The 13,791-nt window shown below is 41.1% G+C and overlaps 1 protein-coding gene across 1 annotated transcript in view; it reads left to right on the top strand.

Annotated features, from left to right (window-relative positions):
• Nucleotides 1-13,791, top strand: part of COL4A1 (collagen type IV alpha 1 chain) — a 221,258-nt gene that overhangs the window by 156,805 nt on the left and 50,662 nt on the right. Inside the window, exons 22-28 of the mRNA XM_024206140.3 lie at nt 1,547-1,642; nt 5,066-5,149; nt 6,590-6,660; nt 9,500-9,691; nt 11,183-11,351; nt 12,279-12,371; nt 12,481-12,585. Coding sequence (XP_024061908.2) covers nt 1,547-1,642; nt 5,066-5,149; nt 6,590-6,660; nt 9,500-9,691; nt 11,183-11,351; nt 12,279-12,371; nt 12,481-12,585 — 810 coding nt within the window. The remainder of the gene's footprint in view (nt 1-1,546; nt 1,643-5,065; nt 5,150-6,589; nt 6,661-9,499; nt 9,692-11,182; nt 11,352-12,278; nt 12,372-12,480; nt 12,586-13,791) is intronic.

Raw genomic sequence — 13,791 nt, 5'->3', positions numbered from 1 at the left:
TAGGTTACCGACCCCTGATCTAGCAAATAAAACCACAAACAAAGCCTAAAATACTAGATAGATCAGATATGAATTAGCAATGTCTCACCCTGGCTGATGATACAAGCAATTCACCAGGTTTCCATACACAGGCTAGAAATCCTTTTAGCCTGGAACCAGCATTTCCCCCAGTCTAGTCTTTTTTACCTCAGGTGTTTCCAAGAGTTTTCTTGTGTGGGGAGTGAGGCCCCTTAATGATGTTACACTCCACCTTATATAGCTTTCACACATGGCGGGAACCCTTTGTTTCAAAGTCAGTTCCCAGCCCAGTTTGTGGGAAAATACAGGTATGCAAAATGGAGATCAGTGTCATGTAGTCTGGTCACATGCCCCTGCATGCCCTGCTGAGTCATAGCACCCATTACTTACAGGCTCTCTGGAGCAGTCTCAGGAAGGCTCACCAGGTGGGAGATAAGCTTCTCCTAAGGCCTATTGTTTTCCCTAATGGCCCATTACCCTTAATAGGCCCTTCCCCACCCAGCTATCTAGACTGGAGGCATCTTGTCTAATGGGTGTTGCCCAGGTGTAACTACATTTGAAATACAGATACAGTCAATATTCATAACTTAAGATACAAAAACGATACATGCATACAAATAGGATAATCATATTCAGCAAATCATAACTTTTCCAATGACACCTTACATGATCCATCTTGTATAAAATAAATCATAATTGTGCCATAATCATACCATAATATTACTAGGATGAATATGGGGTGTAGTGTCATATGTTGCTTGCAAAACTGCACAAAAAGATTTCTGCTAGAGACTTCAGCCAAAATGATGTCAAATTATATTGATTCAGGACCCCTGCAATAAAACCCAACCTAGGGAGCATTATTTTTTGTGTTCAGACCTGAGGTTCTGGTGAACCTTTTCACTTGTTTTCTTACTCCCGACCCTAAAACATCTGCTTTCTTCAAATATATATAGTATGTGAGTTTTCAGGGAGATTTAATGACATGAAAAATTTGGAAGGTTATTAACAAGCTGCTTTTGATCTAGAAAGATCCAAAGAAACCTAAGACAAAAATGAAGATTTCAAATCAGTGTAATTTTAAAATGTAACCATAACTAAAATCTGCTTAGTGAACTTTTTTCAGACTTTTCAGAATATCCTCCTTGGCCTCCAGTGTAAAAATATGTTCTATTTTGAATGAAGTATTATCAGTTTTCAAAGCCTGGGTTTTTAAATGGAAGTTATTTGCAACCTTAATATGGAGAGACTGCCACTTGTCCATAATTCCATAGGTTTTTAGAGTAACATCTATAGAACTTGATTACATATCTATAGCCCGCTATTGATTTTATCCCTTAATTTCCATAATAGCTGAACTGGACAATTAAATATGTGAACTTGCTTCTCTTCGTGGTCACAATCAACCTGTAGCTACTTCACCATTGCTCATAATAATCCATGGAGAAGTGACACTGACTTGAACTGTAGTATTATGAAAAATTGTACTTGGAGAATAATGTTCTTTATTATTTTACTCCAATTGCAGATGGAATCACGGAATGTCAGCCTGGAGAACCTGGTGATCGAGGTCTTCCTGGACCTCAAGGACAACCTGGATTCTTAGGAGAGAGAGGAGATAAAGGTAAAATTGTTTAAAGAGTGCCTTGCATTCATTTGGACCATTCAATGGGCCTGATTCTCCACTATCTTCTCACTTGTGTAGTTATTAAGGCTTTGATTCTGCAAAGTGTTGAGCACCCTAGTCCTGATCCAGAGAAGTGCTGGCTTAACTTTGACCATGTGAGTTTCCCAGGATAGAGGCCTGAATGAAAGAGAGGACGGTGGTGTTGAATTAAGTTCCATGACGCTGACTTCAGTTTGAAATTCAGATCCTCCGCTCTGCCTTATAGTGGTAAAGGATGGGAGAATTTCAGTGGAAAGATAAGATCAGCTTTACTTGTTCAAGTGGATGATAAGATGTAGAGGGATGTCAGAGAGAGAGGCTGAGATGCAGAAGTGGATGGAAAGAGCCAGATCAGGAATGGAAAATGGATTTGTGATCTATTGATATAAAGATGGTAATAGAAGCATATAGTAATAATAAAAAAGAATTAGACAAAGCCCAGAGAGAGACCCAGGAATTTACATCCAAATTGCATAGTAATGAGTTGTGAAACTCGGTAAGACTTGACATAGCACGTTCTTTATGTTAATAAAATTCTTGGTAGTTTTCTTAGGCTCCAACTACGACTTAATTAACAAGATAGGAACGTTTGCAGGCAGGATGTGAATAAGCAGGCATTGGAGAAGAGGCCACATGTAATGATTACAGATTTACGAACTCGTTAGGGAAACACCCTATGGTAGTCATCTAAGCTTCTCTTGTAGATGACATAGTCAAGATGATAATAGATGATAATAGTCAAGAGTTAGGAAGCAATTATAGAATTATTAAAATAAAAATGAGTTTGTATGAAAAATACAAAATATAAAATTTGCAGTGACCATGGCCTAGATTCAGAGAGGTACTTAAGCACTGTGATGTTCAGCATTGCGACACCTAACTTTTAGGTTCCTATTAAATCACAGGAACAATGCTGCGATCCACAAAGCCCGATTTATTTGCCTGGGCTCCTATGTAATGAATGGGAAGAGTTAGGTGCCTTAGAATGGGATCCACAAAAGCATTTATGCTAGATGGGGAACTGCCTGAGCTCACCAATGGGAGATGCCAACAAGATGGGTGTTTGCTAAGCCTCCCCCTTCTCACTGAGATAGATGCATGAGTCCAGGCTTCAGGGAGGGACCTAACATTTCTAACTATTCTCAGCTGTGAGGCCTTCCTTGAAGGTAGGTGCCTATGGTGTTTTTTGTTTGTTTTTTTAAAGATGCCAGGCAGATGGGGGACGGGCCTCCCTTGTAACTTTTAGCTCGGTTAGGGTCCTCACCTGGGAATGTCTGAAACCTCTGGGTTAAATCCCCCCTTTACCTCATGAGGAGAAGGGATTTGAAGAGGGATCTGCCACCTCTCTGGTAAAGGCATTCACCTTTGGGCTGTGTGGCGCTGCCTCAGTCTCTCTTGTTGAAGCAGTTCCATTGTGGATAAATAATTAGAGTCATTTGAGCAGGGGGGACCAGATCCTGGGTCTTCTACATTCTGGGCGAGTGCTCTAACCACCAGGCTATAGAGTCATTCACATGCTTGTGCATGAGCTTTCTCATCCTGCCCCCCACATCAGGCCCAACTTGCAAGTTAGGCAGATGTACACCTGTCTTCCCCAGTTTGTAAAATCACTCTGGGGCTTAGGCAGGAGATAAGTGCTTGGACACCTAGAGGCAGGCAGCAGTGTGTATGCCCAGAGGCAGAAACAGGCACCAAGGGAACTTTTTACTGCAAAACCTTAGGTGCTGGGTGCGTTTAGGCACCTACTAGATTCAGCCGGAATTTTGTGAATTGTAGTGGATGCTAAAACTGGGACTTAGTCACCTAAACCCAGACTTAGTTGCCTAAATACCTTTGTGAATCTAGGCCAATATGTATTTTAATGTTAGGAAAATACTAAAAGATCCTAAAGGGAATCCGGAGATTGTCAAATTCTGCACTGATTCACATGTAACTTATTGAAATTGATAGGGTTACACAGGCTGTTAAATCAGCACAGAGTTTGGTTGACTAAAGGCCTGATCTGCAAGGTGCTGAGCTTTTCCTGCTTTCCCCCCAGGATTGAGAGAACTTAAACCTTGCAGGATCCAGTCCTGAGTCATGAAACAGAAGTTAATTCTTTCATTATATTAGGGAGGAATCACAGTATATTGCGAAAGTTGTAGAGTTTTTCATGTGCTTCATTTTTGGAAAGCCAAGAGGCTGAACTCAAATCAGTTTCTTTAAAGAACAAACAAAAATTCCACTTAAAAATGCTCTAACAGAAGTATCCTTTTACTGGTGAGTCACACTCACACAATATAGCACAAACAGCCAATCAAATTCAGGCTGAGCTCACCTACGGGCAGGCTTTTTGGCCAAACCCTCTGTAGTGCTGTATCTACTACTTTCCTTCATCCATTATTTTACCAATATGTTGCTTTTAGAGATTTCTGCTTTTGTTCCATTGTGGCTGGGTGTGCTCAGCCTGACTTGAGTAGGGAGACTTTTAAAAAACCAGTGTGTTTTCGAGTGACAACATCAAAAGCTATTGAAAATAAAGATTTAATTTATTCTATAGTACAGTGGTTATTTTATAGGGTGAAGTATAGAAAACTAGAAAGATTGTAGCACTTTGCTGAGAAACAGTCTCCATTGCAATGCTCTTCTCAACTGTAATTTTCTTACATATATTTACTTTCAAGTTCCATTTCCCTGTCTGCAATGCCAATTGCCTTTGCCCTCTGATCCGTAGTGATCTTGCTTTCTCAAATGCATTGATATGTCCAAATTCATTTCTCTCTCAAGGATAAAACGTTACTTTTCTCGCAGAGCAGGTCTCCTATCCTTCTAATCAGCAACAAAGCATCCCACATTTTCCTCCTCCTGGCCCTTTCCTTTGCTTGGGTTCAGAGAAAAGCTAAGAGCTGAACTCTGTAAATGGATATGGCTCTGTTGATTTTAGCAGGGCTGGTATAAATCTGCAAAACACCACTGAAATCAATGGGTTTGCCCCCATTTACACCAGGAGAGAATTTGGTCCCAAAGTCTCTTTGCAGTCACTGTTTTTCCAAACCCACAAAATCTATGTGAGTTCCAGAGTCCCCATTTTTCCCCTTTTATCTAATTTTGTTTTTAATCAGGCACATACTACACTAGTTCTTGTTTGTTCCCTCTTCAGTCAGATTATCTTTTCCCCCTTCCTATTAATAAAGTTTTACACATCAGTACTGTCACACAAAAAGGAATTTGACGTTTTTTTAAAAAGACAATTAAAATTTTTAAATAAATTTGCTCATAAAATTGATTTAAGCATTTGGCTAACCAATTTACTTTCTCTCAATCAACATACAATGTCTCGAGGGTGTTTTCTTCTTAAAGGATCTGCTTGTAGTCTTCTTAAATCTTTTTTTATTTTTGCAGGTGATAAAGGTGATGGTTGTGCCTTTTGTGATGTATCTGGGCTTCCTGGACATCCAGGGCCACAAGGGCCACCGGGTCCACCAGGTAAAAACCAAAAGCTATACAAACAAACCAGAATCACAACTCTGCATCTGTATGTGTCATAAATTAATATTTTTCCACTAATCGACTCATTCCTGAAAATAATGAAAGAGCAGGATTTTCCATAATGCTCGGTAGTGGCCTAAGTCTGCTTCCATTGAAATCAACAGGTGTTTTACTATTGCCTTCAAAAGGAGCAGAACTCAGACAACTCTGAGCCCTTTTGAAAGCCTGACCTAAATGTTGTTTTCCCAAGGATTATGAAAGGGCAATCTGAAATTGAAAAGGGTTTGTCAATAACCAATAGCTATATGTAGTATTTTTTCTTCATTAATCTTTCTCTTGGTGGTGGGGACCTGACTGGTTTTCAGTAGGACTTCAACCGGAATCATCCTGCTTTTAAAGTTTGCAACCTAGAAATCACACATGCTCAGAACTGTGCTGAGATCTGATACTGAATTGAGTTATTAAGGCCAGATCATGGTTGACCCTGACACAGCAACTTAGTTTTCTCAGGAGGAGTAAGACTTTCTCTTTCATCCCTTGGGCATCATGGTGTTGAGATGGCTTAAAGGATCCTTTTGTAGTATCGGGACCTATGATTTTAATAAAATCATTTTTTTCTTGAAAAATACATTGCTTGCCTTTAAGTGATTTTAACCTCCCCCCATGTTTTCAGATTATTATATTCATGGAAATATTTTAAATACTATTTTATATCCATTTATGATTTTACAGTGAATTTTGATTTATAGGGCCAAATTCTGGTGGAAGCATGGGCAGCCACCAGAAGAAATTGTGTTCGGCAGAGGGGCTGCTGGATAAAAATTAACCTTTTCTATTTAAATCCCTCTGTAAACCTAAAAAGTGACGGCTCTACAAACAATATGTAATGAGAGCCCTAGAGAGGTGTCATTTTTATGACACATTTTTATGTACTCTGACCTAGCGTTAAGCCCTAATCACATCCCTGGTCTCCAGTATTGACTACTGCTGCCAAACAGAAATTATCAGTCTGGAGAATAATTGCTGTCTGTCAGAAAATAGGTACATATGATCAGTGCTTTTGTATTATATATGTGCACTGTGTCAGTGTTTGGGAGGTGGTGAAACAGAATGAAAATTCTGTGGTGGTTCAGTGAATTGCAGTCTGGAAATGGCAGTTCCAGATAGTGGGCTGAATTCAGGGCATGCTGCCCAACTTATGTAATTGAGTTGTGTGCTATGTATCTTCTTCCCAGGCCTCATGCACATATACTGGGTTAGATCCTGAGCTCCGTTATGCCCAGGCAACTTCATTAATTTCAGTAGAGTTGCATGGGTATAACTGAGGGCAGAATTGGGCACCATTTGAGAAGGACCTCAAAGCCTCTAAAACACAGTAAGCTATAATGTACCCATATCTATAGTACATATTGTTTTATTTTTCATATTCTTTTTAAGGCTTTCCAGGACAGCCAGGAGCCAAAGGAGATAGGGGTGTGCCTGGACTCAATGGTCTTGAAGGGGTTCCTGTAAGTAAATGTTTTTCAAATGTTTCATATTTATTTTCTGTTAGGCATGTCACAGGAGACACTCAGTGCTACTGTGTAGTAGCCCCATTAACCGATGCTAAAGGATTGGTTGTGTGTATTAAAATCAATTAGGTGGTAGTGTGGTTTAGTTATGGTAGGAGAAAAGCTTGTAGAAGTGAGTTGCAGTAAAACTGCACTTAGCCACTGCATGACCTCAAGAAAACAGTTGGCCTTATGGCTCAGTCAGCTAAGTGGTACATTTGGATAAGAAGCAGGACTTTACCTGAATCAGATGCCAAATCTGTTCTGACTGTTCCTTTCGTGTTGCAGAGGAGGTTTATAATGACTATTTGCTATTGTGTGTTTACATGTATGTATAGTACAGCACCATCTAGTATAATTTCATTGTTGTTAAAATATATTATGCACTATATTTTAGCAATTTGTCTAAACTAGGGGAAATATGTAGTATATTGCACCAAATGTGATTTCTAAATAGCTACAAAATAAAAGAAGTGGTTTAGAAAGAATAAAGGAAGGTTAGAAAAGCAAATTGCATCTTAGTAGTGCCGTTACTCAGAGTATCAGCTTCAGGGCTGCCCGGGGGGGGAGGGGGGCAAATGGGGCAATTTGCCCCAGGCCCCGGGCCCCGCAGGGGCCCCCACGAGAATATAGTATTCTATAGTATTGCAACTTTTTTTTTTATGGAAGGGGCCCCCGAAATTGCTTTGCCCCAGGCCCGCTGAATCCTCTGGGCGGCCCTGATCAGCTTTAAACATTGCTGCATTATAATATAGCTTTTGACACTGGGAGCCAAATTCAGCCCAGATGTGAGTGTACTGAGCACTTACATACAGGCTATTTTGGCCTGATTTATCCAAAGCTAGGTCTTTTTGGTGATATTTTATCTGTGTTTAAATTCCTCATGGGAAACCAAATGACATCATCATGCTGTTTAATTTACAGTAATGTAAATGGGATCTGTTGGGAAGGAGGGAAATAGCAAAATGGATTCTCTACTAATTGTAATCATTTCTTGAGTAACATAGCATAATCTTTTACTGTGGATATTGCTAAACCTTTACATCTCTTCCTTCTCCTTTAGTCTCCTTTCACCCCTCTCTTCAAACAAGGATTTGCTGGTATCCTGGATGCTTTTAACTTTGTTTTGCTTGGAAAAGTTAAAACAGATTCATTAAACAGCTGGTGAGTTAGCTTTTAGTTTAGCTTAGATAGGCTAGAGAGAGCCCAGCTTGGCAGGCTCACATTGCTGGAGGCCATGCCTGATCCACCACCCTCTAAATCCAATGGAAAGATTCCTATTGATTTAGGAGGGGTGCTGGTTCAGGTCCGAAGGGTGGAAGCACAGCATATATTAGCAGGAGGAATTTCCCTTTGAAGTTTTCACTCAGCTTCACTTCCCTGGTGACTGGGACCCTTTCATTTTTCTTTTTCAATTAGAGAAAATGTTTCCATGAAAGAATTATACATAGGTTCAGGATAATATGTAGGGAGCTATAAGAATGGGTGGAAGCCCTTTAAATACAATTCGGTCATTAAATTGTAAGCTGTTCATTGGCGGAACTATGTTTTCCTTGGATAGTTCAAATAAAACAAGATAGACAAGGAGAACGTAACATTCATCATGTAATAATTAGCCTTTACTCTTGTTTCATTAGCTAGACTTACATAAATGATAGATGGAATTTAGTAGACAATCTGTTAGAATCTGTGAGAAAAGTGTGTGTGTGTAAGTACTACAGGGATAAGAATGATTTGTAATGTATTGTATATTTGTTCACTGATTTTTTTGAAAATAAAAACAAAAATTAAAAAGAAACAAAATGCTCTACTGGGAGCTGGCATTGACAGATAAAAGCTCTTGATTTGGCCTTTCTGAAACAAACTGTGGCTGGGAAGTCCTGTTGATCTAGGGGAAGAAAGAGAGGGAAAAATGACTTCTAAGCAAGAACAAAAAAAATTCTCTTGTGGTGTTTCCCAGGGGTAGCATTATAAGGCACCTTGCTACCATCTGCCCTTAGCGTGAGGAAGCCTTGCATTTGCTTGCTGAGGGTCAGCTCCCCAACTCTCCACCAGGCGTACGCAGGCCCCACTCTCTCTCTACAGGTTAGCGATAGGTAAGCTCCAACTGTTGAGCCCTCCGAGTGTCCTCCTGGAGTGACCAGCCCCTGGTTCACTGGACACACACAGAATTCACAAATTTGCTACTCCCAAAGGAATAGCACACCCCACTTTACCAGTTTCATCTCAGGAGCACCACTCTGCTCAACTCACAGCACTTAGATTTGTTTATAGTGAAAACAAGTATAAGCTTATTTAACAAAGAACAGAGATTCAAGTAATAGCAAGTAGGTAGAAATATTAGAAACAATTGGTTACATACAAAATCATAATATGCTTGTTATCAAACCATAACTTGAGGAACGGCTATATTAAGAATTACGAAATTATCTTGACATCGAGGCCTTATAGAAGGTGAACTCTGAATCTTTATGGTCAATATATGAACAATTAGAGTACCATTTTCAATAACATGGCCTTTAGTTCCTATTCAAACAATTAATACAAACATTCAGAATTAGAAAACTGTAGAAGCTAGTAAGGAGACCAAGAAAGAAAAGTTTCTGTTATGATGGCCATTATCAGTTAATTCGCATTCTCTGTCCTGGCAAATCCACTCTTTTTGCTTACTGTTCAGTGTCTGGGATGAACGTTAGGGGGGTTTTCTTTACACTTGAAGATTTTTTTTTCTTTTTGGCTGGGAAAAAGAATGCATTGAATAGGCATTGAATGGTGCTGGAATTGTGTATAATTTCAGGGTTCTCCAGGTGAGCGAGGACTGATTGGTAGCCCAGGAGCAAAGGGAGAGCCCGGAGACATTTACTTTGATTCTAATATAAAAGGTGATAAAGGAGATCCTGGATTCCCAGGGCAACCAGGTGTTCCTGGAAGAGAAGGAAGGCCAGGGAGAGATGGCCTGCCAGGTGTCCAGGGCCCTAAAGGGGCATCGGTATGTGTGTGTCTACATTTTTGCATGCTATCTTCTAGTTCACTAATTATATGTAGTTGTTATATAATATGCAGTTTATGTTTACTTGTCTCATTCTTTGAGCCAAATTCTCACACCCCGACTCATTTGAGTAGAATCCTTACTCTCAACGGAGGATTTCATTGGGACTGCTAAGGGTATAAGAATGAGGCCCATACTACTAAACAGCTAAGAATGTTTGCATGACGGTAGGGTCACTGAGCTACATTCAGGCTCTGAGTATATGCTATGGGAGTAAGTAAGGCTTACTTAGATGGTGTGGCCTGGTACCTGGGAATAACCAGACCTACTTGCCCTATTGCTTCCTCCCCAGAACTGTGGTGAATGGGCAGAGCTGGTTCCATTTCCCTTCCCTAGAAAATTGCTGGCAAGATCATGGGGGTAGTTGTAGACCATCAATAAATTACTACCCCCGGGATCAAGGAGAAAGTAGGGGAGGCACTGTGACTCAGAAATGTGTCTCTGAGTCGCAGTCTCTCTCAGGGCTTATCCTGGGCAGGTGCAACTTACCTGCAATACTTTGGTGAGGGCTCTGCTGATAGTCAGAATCTAGCCCATTGTTCAAGGAATGTTCTTCTTCTGATCGAGTTATGATGTGAAGAGATCACAGTCATTTTCACAGCAGCCACTTCCAATATCTATAGCTAGATTTGTCACTGCAGTTTTGGGAAGCTTGAATGCCATATTTTCTTGCCTTTTAGAAAATATCTGTTAGCGACATTTGGCATATAATTTACTTTAAGCTTACCTGTTTTGTCTCATAAATGCACCTGATGGACAGGTTGCTGGCTCCAGTTCTGTCCTGTCCCTATTCGGATGTATCCTGTAGAGTAAGACCAGCAAACTGTAATTTCAGAGGACCTGAAAGAGGAAAAATGGTTCTGAATGCCCCACATATGCTTTTATTTTATATTTTATTCTATTTGAGGCATTTAGCACAGAACTCTAAACTGGATTCACTTTTCTTGCTACAATTTCCTATTTTAAATAATAGAAATCACCCAAAAATTGGAATTCTGTATTTCTGAAATTTTCTGGGTTTTTATTTCTAAAATCCAGATACTTCCTTGAAGTCAGTTACTATTTTGTGGTGCTGATTCTGGGACTGTATAAATCAACATTCTGTGATTTAAATCCTAGTTGGAAATGATGGTGTACTCATCAGAGAACTGGTCATTAAATGACCCCTTCACTGCATTCTGCAACAGGTGTAGCTTCCAAGTGCTCTTCCATATGAGACCCAATCTTGCTTCCAATGAAGTCAGTGGTAAAATGTCCATTGGCTTCAGTAATGCAAACTGGAGCCCAAAGAGTACATTGCAGTGAATCCAGTCTAGAAGCCACAAAATCATAGATGAATCTGACAAAGACTAGTAAGCTTTTCAGATCACTTGTAAGGCATTATTAGTGTGAGAGGTACTGTAAATATTACTGCTTTTTTCCTAAAATTAGGGTACAATTGGGCTGAAAGGAGAACGTGGTCCCCCTGGCTCAAGTGGATTTCCTGGGGTACGTGGTGAAAGAGGCCAGCCTGGTCTTCCAGGGGTAGGACCTGCTGGACCAGCTGGTGACAAAGGAGATAAAGGCTTTCCAGGAAACCCAGGTGGACCAGGCCGTCCAGGTAACACACTAGATACTGAGAGGGGGGAAATGACGTTTTCTCTTGTCTTTAACAGGTACATGTGTCATAGGAAATTGAGATAGATGGGATCTATTAGGTCATCAGCATTTGTTCCTTACAGTGTATTTTGCAGCCCTGAATGCTTACAGATAGTTTCCTTACAGAGTCTCCCAGAACAAAGCCGGGAGATCATTAGTCCCTTTTGTGTTAACGTAACTCTTCCCAATCCACTGGGCACAGGCCTGTGCAAGGGTTACTGCATAAACTGCCCCACTCCAGGAGAAGCCCCAGGAGATGTCGTGATTCTCACCCTGTGGAGTTACTATTCCTGTCCTGCTCCCTCTTGATCCTGAGGGGTAGTAATTTGGGGCTGGTCCATACCTTGATACCCTCACTCACAAGAAATCCTACTGTAGTTACCAGGGCTACTCAATGTGAGTAAGGGTGTCAGAATCTCGATGCACTGGCCTGAGAATAAGGATACATGCAGCCAAGCATTTGCACATTTCCCATACACTCCACACACATTTATGCGCCCAAAACCAATATCTGATTAACCCACACAGCTTTGTAAGGGTATTTTGTACACACACATACCCTTTACTCCTTTCCACTGGCGTGTCATTTAAGTCACAGTCTAGCCCTTTGGCACTGGTGTACCTGTGTCGGTGCGTCTTGGTGGGTTCACATGGCAGATACAGATTTGTGGCAGTCAAAACGACAGCCAGAATTCTTTGGGTTTCATGTATTTCTTTCATGCTTGGGCCTTTTTCATCTTCCAATCAGTGCACTGGAGATGAGTAGTAAAAACAGGAAAACAAAAACCAATGGGCATCTCTAGTATCTCAGAATATATACACCTCCTTGTGTATTAATACATTTGTCTTTTTACTTGCAAGTATTGATTCATCAACTTTACCTTTCTAGGGCCAAAGGGTGAAGCAGGACAAGTCATTCCTCTGCCTGGTCCCCCAGGGTCAGATGGTCTCCCAGGGCCACCTGGCTTCTCTGGAGTCCAAGGTACAATTAGCTCTTGAATTTTCTCTCTGTTGCTAGTAAGGATTTCCCACCCCCCAAAGTTGTTTTTTGCATAAGTGCTTAATGTACTGTGTCTGTCTTGTTTTCAAAGGTGACAGGGGGGATCCTGGGATTCCAGGAAAACCTGGACTTCCAGGAGAAAAAGGTGCTATTGGGCAGCCAGGAATAGGATTTCCTGGGCCTCCTGGCCCTAAAGGTAAGAAAACTACACAGTAACAAGTCCTTGGCCATATATGTCTGTCTCTTAGGCCTTGTCTATACTGGGGGGCCGGGAATTGACCTAAGATACACAACTTCAGCTTCAGAATAGCGTAGCTGAAGTCGACATATCTCAGTTCGACTTACCTCGCGTCCTCACAGCGCGGGGTCGATTGCCGCGGCTCCCCCGTCGAATTTGCTTCCGCCTCTCGCCGAGCTGGAGTTCAGCAGTCGACAGGAGAGTGATCGGGGATCGATTTATCGCGTCTAAACTACACGTACCCTTACTAACGTATGGAAGATATACTTTATAGCACTGCTTTCACTCTTTCAGTGCTGGATTGTGACCCAGCGTTGTGAAGCCAGGGTAGAGAGTAATGGCAAGTAACCCCCCTTTCCTCAAATCCCCATGTGAATTTGCATTATTGCTCACTTTATTGTGAATCCAAGCTGCATATCTGTTATCTGAATAGCAGATGGGCTGGAAGGAGTTGTCAGGCTATCTGGAGATACTCAAGGGCATGAGTACCAACCTCAGGGCAGAGTGCGAAGAAGCAGGGCACAAACCCCAAATTGGTTGTGAGTTCTATACTCAGATTTCACCAACTAAGTATCAAATATGAACACCTCAGGCACTACGACAGCATAAACATGGAGTCACGGACAGTCCCCTTCGGTACTCCAGTCTATCTTGCCACCCAGGCAAGCTTGCCTTTGTGATAGATGGTCCCTTACCCCAAAAATCACAACAATGTTCAGTTTATTCCCGGTCCCAAAGGACTGGTCACTTATCCCAGGTCAATTGCATGTTAGATCCCACACAGAAGACAACGCTTGTAGCCAATCCTATAATAAATTTAATAAAGATTTATTAGCTAAGAACAAGAAATGAGAGAGTTATTCACAGGGTTAAAGCAAACAACCATACACACAAATGACTTACAGGCTTAGGTTCCAAAAGATGATACAAATTTCTATAATAAGCATCCTCGATATGTCTTTTGGGCTAAATGTCTCAGGATTCCTTGCTTATGCTTAGAAATCTTGCCCTCTCAAAGTCAAATCAGCATAGTGATAGCACCAGTTTCTTCTTATCGGGGATGTTTGTTCCCTTCCCCCAGAGTTCAAGCTGTCTCTGCTTCATAGAGGGGGAGGGGACACGGGAGGGAGCAGTTATCCAAGTGTTTTGTCCTCTGATGTTCCA

This window comes from Terrapene carolina, unplaced genomic scaffold (genome assembly GCF_002925995.2).
Source record: "Terrapene carolina triunguis isolate 2854851 unplaced genomic scaffold, T_m_triunguis-2.0 Scaffold21, whole genome shotgun sequence".
Taxonomy (NCBI): Eukaryota; Metazoa; Chordata; order Testudines; family Emydidae; genus Terrapene; species Terrapene triunguis.
The sequence above is the reverse complement of the archived record's forward strand: the minus strand, read 5'-3'. Positions and strand labels throughout refer to the sequence as shown.